Genomic DNA, 4,625 nt, shown 5'->3' on the forward strand with positions numbered 1-4,625 from the left:
CCTGGTGATGGTCTCCTTTCCACTGGAAACTCCAAGGTTTGGGAGGCTGATGAGTGTGTGCGTGTGGCTGCTCGGCTAAAGCAACCTCTGCCCGCGCTGCCTGGAGCAGGGGCTGTGGGGCAGGAGGGGGTGCAGAAGAGGGTGCAGGGTTTGGGCTTCAACACCCGGCTGTGCTGCCCTGCAGCTGTCCGCAGGAGTACCTGTTTTTTAAAACTTCCCCCAAATACCGCGTGTAGCTGCGGTTTCCCAGCCAGGGCTACGCACGCAGGAGCTGCTGCTTCTGCTAATCCCACCGCCGGGGCCCCTCTCCAGCCGCCTACGTGCTGGGCAGGAGCCGCGGCTCCCGGGGCAGGGGAGCAGGATGGGGCCGGGTGAGGCCCCGGGGTCCCGGCCCCAGGGCCTGGGGCGGGGAGGGGGCTTCTCCCTGCGTGAGCCTGCTCTGGTCAAAGCGTCCAGCTCCTGGGTTTCGAAGAGCTCCTGTGTGCCCAGCACTGCTCCCGCCAGCGCTGCTGCACCTGGGCACCGGGTTTATACTTTTAATTTCTTTTCTGGGGCTGTTTGCGGGGGGCGCGGCTCAGCCCCGCGGCCGGGTCCCGCTGCCCGAGAAGGACGGGGCTGCCGGTGGGCAGCAGCACCGCGGCCGGGAGCGGGAGAAACGCGGCCGCCCCTGCCCCTTCTTCTGCCCCGCGGTGGGGTCGGGGCCGCCCCCCGGCCCCGGCGGGGCGCTGCGGCTCCCGCGGCGGGCGCCAGGGGGCGCTGTGGGCGCGGAGCGGGCCGCGGGTGCGGAGCGGGCGCGGAGCGCAGCGGGGCGGGGGGAGCGCTCGGCGCTTCGGCTCGTCTGCAGCTGCAACGCAGTCGCGGAGCTCCCTCCCGTCCCGCTCCGCAGTCTCGCTTTTGGGGCCTCTCTGTCCGGGAGAGGGGAAAGCTGCGCTCCCGCGGTGATGCGCGGGGCTGGGGAGGGGGTTTTGTGCCTGCGGTGGTCCGGGCGGAGGAGTCCCGGGGATGATGGGAGTGCCGGGGCAGAGGAGCGGCTCCGGCTGCGGGATTTGCGCTGGATGCTGAAAACTGCGCGTTTTGCATGGACTAAAAAAAAAAAAATAAATTGCGTTTTCCCCTTCTGCGGTCGGGCGGGGGTGGGTGAGGAGTCCGCGGCTTCGTTCCTTTGGTCTAAAGCAGGGGAGGGGGGTTTAGAAAAAAATACACACACAAAAAGGGGGTGAAGAAAAAAAAAAAAGGGAAAACCCGCCCGCACCACCCAGCGGCCCCGCGCGGTGATAACAAACTCCAACTTAAAAAAAACTTCCCGAGCGCATCGGGGGACGCGGAGGAGCGCGCAGGCGGCGGCGCTGCCGCCCAGGTGCCGGGGGCGGCCCGGCCGGGCAGGTAGAGGCAGGGGCAGGGCCAGGGGGGGTCGTGCCGGCTTCCCCCGCCGAGGGAAGCGGGGAGGGGACGCCAGCTCCGTCCCCTTCCCCACCTGGGACTCGCTTTGCGTGGCATCTCCAGACCCCCGGGGAGAGGGGGGTGGGAGGCGCTTTTGTTGCCTCCTGCCAGCCGGTGGGGGGGAAGAGGGTGAAGCTGGATGGTGTTCGGAAGGGAAGAAAGGGGGGGTTGCCGGGCCAGGGTAGGTGCACGGGGGGGGGGGGGGGGGGTGTCAGAGCCTCCGCAAAGGCTCCTCGGTGCAGAGGAGAAGCGGTGGCTCAGGAGAGGGGCTTCCGCGGGCTGCGGTGTGAAGGAAATCGAGGGCACAGCAACTTTATAATCGACTTTTTATTAAGATTAGAAATTTAAACAAATCTGAACAGTTTTACCCGGTGATATACAATTCCATATGCACAAAAATACGGGCTTACAAACAAAGAAAAAGGAGGGGAAGAAAGAAAGAAAAAAAAAAAAAGACCCCAACAGACCGTTTGGCAAAGCATCCTCAGTTACACATAGTGCTGATGCCGTGAAGTTGGGAGTGGGCAGGCTGCAAAAAAAAAAAAAACAAAACCAAAAAAAACCCCAAACAAACAAGGAGAGGGGGACGACCAGAAAACCCACCTTTTTACAACAAAAGGTTTTTCTTTAGGAAAAACATAATATATATATATTAAAAAAAAATCAAGAGACTCTACAGGAGACAGATCTCTTCACAAGACCAAACAATGCTGGTTGTATGATTTGGAAGGCTGAAACCAGAACAGTTGAACTTAAGGGGGGAAAAAAAAAAAAAATAGAGAAGAAAAAAAGAAGTCAGAGACCCGACACAGCACACCGGAGACGTGAGTAGTGTTACACGGTTACCTGCGGCATCACAAACACACACCGAGGCGGAGGCTCCGGGCTGCCGGGGGCGGCTCGCCCCCTCCCCGGCGCGGCAGGGAGCAGCCCGGAGGGACCGCCAGCCCTTACTTTACCCCCCCACCCACCCCCCAAATTCAGCTCTCGTAACCCTCCAGCGTTACCCTGGCACAAGCGGTGGGAAGGAGAAGTCACATCGCACACGTTTCTTCTGGGAGGAAAGTTGAAATGTTTTCATTTCTGCCTTTTTTTTTTTTTTTTAAACATATAAAGAAACGCACAAAAGCGAACGGGCAGCGGCTGCTTTTCCCTTCCCCGCACCCCAAAACCGACCGAGCCGGGAGCGGAGGGACCCCACGGGGGCAGCCCGGGGCGGGGAAGAGGAACCGGGGGCGCTCCCCGCCGCGGGGTCCCGGGGCCGGTGCGGTGGGGCCCGGCTCTCACGTGGCGCTCCCCACCGCCAGCACCGGCCCGGGGAGAGCCGCCGCAAAGAGAACCCGAGCGGACACAAAGAGGATTATTTAAATAGGTGCTTCGTTGTTGTTTTTTTGTTGTTGTTTTGTTTTCATTTGTTTGCTTTTTTGTTGTTGTTTGGTTTTTTTTTTTCTCTCTCATCTCTGCAAAAATAAAGTCCCAAGATCTTAGATTTTTTTTTCTTTATTGTACAATTTATAAAACACTAGTGTGGCTCTGCCCTCCCACCTCCCCTGCGCACCCCTCGGCACCCCCCCAACCCCCCTCCCCTCGCCCCAACCTTCCCCCCCCCTCCCCGCCTTTGTTTCAGGGTCCCCCCGCTCCGGAGCCGCTGTCCCTCGGATCGCACCCCCGGTTTTGCAACACTCTCCCCCCTCTCTTTGCTCCCCGCTCCTCTCTAAAACGCGACGATGGCCCGAGTCCAGGCTCCCAGGCTCGCCAGCGCCTGCTTGCTGCACAGCTGCCCGTTGAGCGGCTGCTCCGAGTCCGCCTGCTGCCGGCTCACCAGCCCCGTGAAACCGGAGCCGAAGATGGAGATCAAGTTGGAGATGTTGGAAGAGTCCTGGGGGTGCTCGGCGCTGTACTCCTCGAAACGGGCGCGTTTGGTGCACGGGGCGAAGGGGGGGCCGCCCGCCACCCCGCCTCCCCCCGGCTCCCCTTCCTCCACCCCCTCCTCTTCCTCCTCCTGCCCCGGGTAATACTTGCGCTTGGTGCCCGGCGTGGGCGGCGGGGAGGCGAGCCCCGGTGCCGGTTGGCAGCAGCAGGGGCACTGCGAGCAGCAGTCCTGGTGCAAGTACCCGTTCTCCACCGTGGTCACGACGTGAGTGTCCAAATCCAGCACCGTGGTGCGGCTGCTACAGTGCGGCGCCCCGCCGCTCCCGAAGTCACAGCCGGCGGCGTAGAGCAGCCCCGGGGGCGCGCTGCTGCCGCCGGGACCGGGACCGGCGCTGCCGGCGGCCCGGTAGAAGCCCGGGGACGAGTCTCTGCAGGGCGCTCGCTGCAGCTCCGGGGGCGCCGCGCACACCGGCACCTCCAGCAGCTCCGCGCCGCCCCGTGCCGCCGCGCAGCTCCGCGCCTCGCGGTCCTGCGTGTCGGCGGGCAGCGGGAGCCCCGCCAGCTCCGGCGGGGCGGCGGCGGGCGGCGGGCAGGCGGGCATGGCGAGGAGCGGGGCGCCGTCGGGGTAGTGCTGCTGGCGGCGGTAGAGCTCGGCGTAGCGCTCGCTCAGGTAGAGCTGCCGGGCGTTGCGGAGCACATAGGAGACGAGCAGGTTCTTGTGGAGCTTGATGCCGCCTCGCTGCGTGCGGGAGCTGTGGATCTTCCGCAGGGAAATACTGATCAAACTCTGCGCATCGAGGGTGCACTCCATCCTCCTCCGGCCCCTCAGCATCTGCTCTCGCCACCCGCGCAGCCAGGCACCCCGGGCCGCATCCACACGGCAGCCGGGAGGGTGCGGAGGGTCGCAAAAAAGGAGGATAAAGAGGCGGGGAGGGGGGGGGGAGGGAAACAGAAAGGGGGGGGGAAAGGGGAAGGGGGGGGAAGAGCCTGAGGTCGCTGAAGAGGGGGGAAATAGAGAGGGGTGTCTTCAGGGGGCGGCCAGCGGCGGGAGCAGAGCGGGCATCGCCGCGCGCGCCGGTGGCTCCCGCTGCTGCCGCCGCCGCCGCGCTCCGTGCAGGCACGGCGCGTGCAGCCAGCGCCACCAGCGCCGCGCGCGCCCCCGCCCCGCGCCGCCCCCGCCCGCCCGCCCTCCGCGCGCGCGCGCCCGCCCGCCCCGCCCCCTTCTCTCCCCCCCCACACACACCGCCCCGCCCTCGCCGGCCGGTACCTGTCGCGCAGCGGCACTGAGCGCCCGCCCGGCCGCCCCCCGCCTT

At 64.8% G+C, this 4,625-nt stretch overlaps 1 protein-coding gene across 2 annotated transcripts; it reads right to left on the reverse strand.

Moving 5' to 3' along the window:
- Positions 1-3,100: 3,100 nt before the first annotated feature.
- IER5L (immediate early response 5 like) lies at positions 3,101-4,228 on the reverse strand. Of its 2 annotated transcripts, XM_086625285.1 has the most exons (2): positions 3,833-4,228; positions 3,101-3,796 (listed from the first exon to the last, which is right to left on the reverse strand). In XM_086625285.1, the coding sequence occupies exons 1-2, from the start codon at positions 4,142-4,144 to the stop codon at positions 3,155-3,157; spliced, it is 954 nt and encodes a 317-aa protein (XP_086481411.1). In that variant the 5' UTR covers positions 4,145-4,228; the 3' UTR covers positions 3,101-3,154. The 2 variants fall into 2 exon arrangements, with proteins under 2 accessions (XP_086481411.1, XP_086481410.1); XM_086625284.1 differs by having other exon boundaries at positions 3,101-4,228.
- Between the last annotated feature and the right edge of the window lie 397 nt (positions 4,229-4,625).

The sequence above is a fragment of the Tauraco erythrolophus genome, chromosome 22 (assembly GCF_009769465.1).
Source record: "Tauraco erythrolophus isolate bTauEry1 chromosome 22, bTauEry1.pri, whole genome shotgun sequence".
NCBI classification, from domain to species: Eukaryota; Metazoa; Chordata; class Aves; order Musophagiformes; family Musophagidae; genus Tauraco; species Tauraco erythrolophus.

Excerpts from the sequence above, each read along its gene's own strand:
- IER5L (XM_086625284.1), bottom strand. The coding sequence starts at position 4,144 with ATGCTGAGGGGCCGGAGGAGGATGGAGTGCACCCTCGATGCGCAGAGT.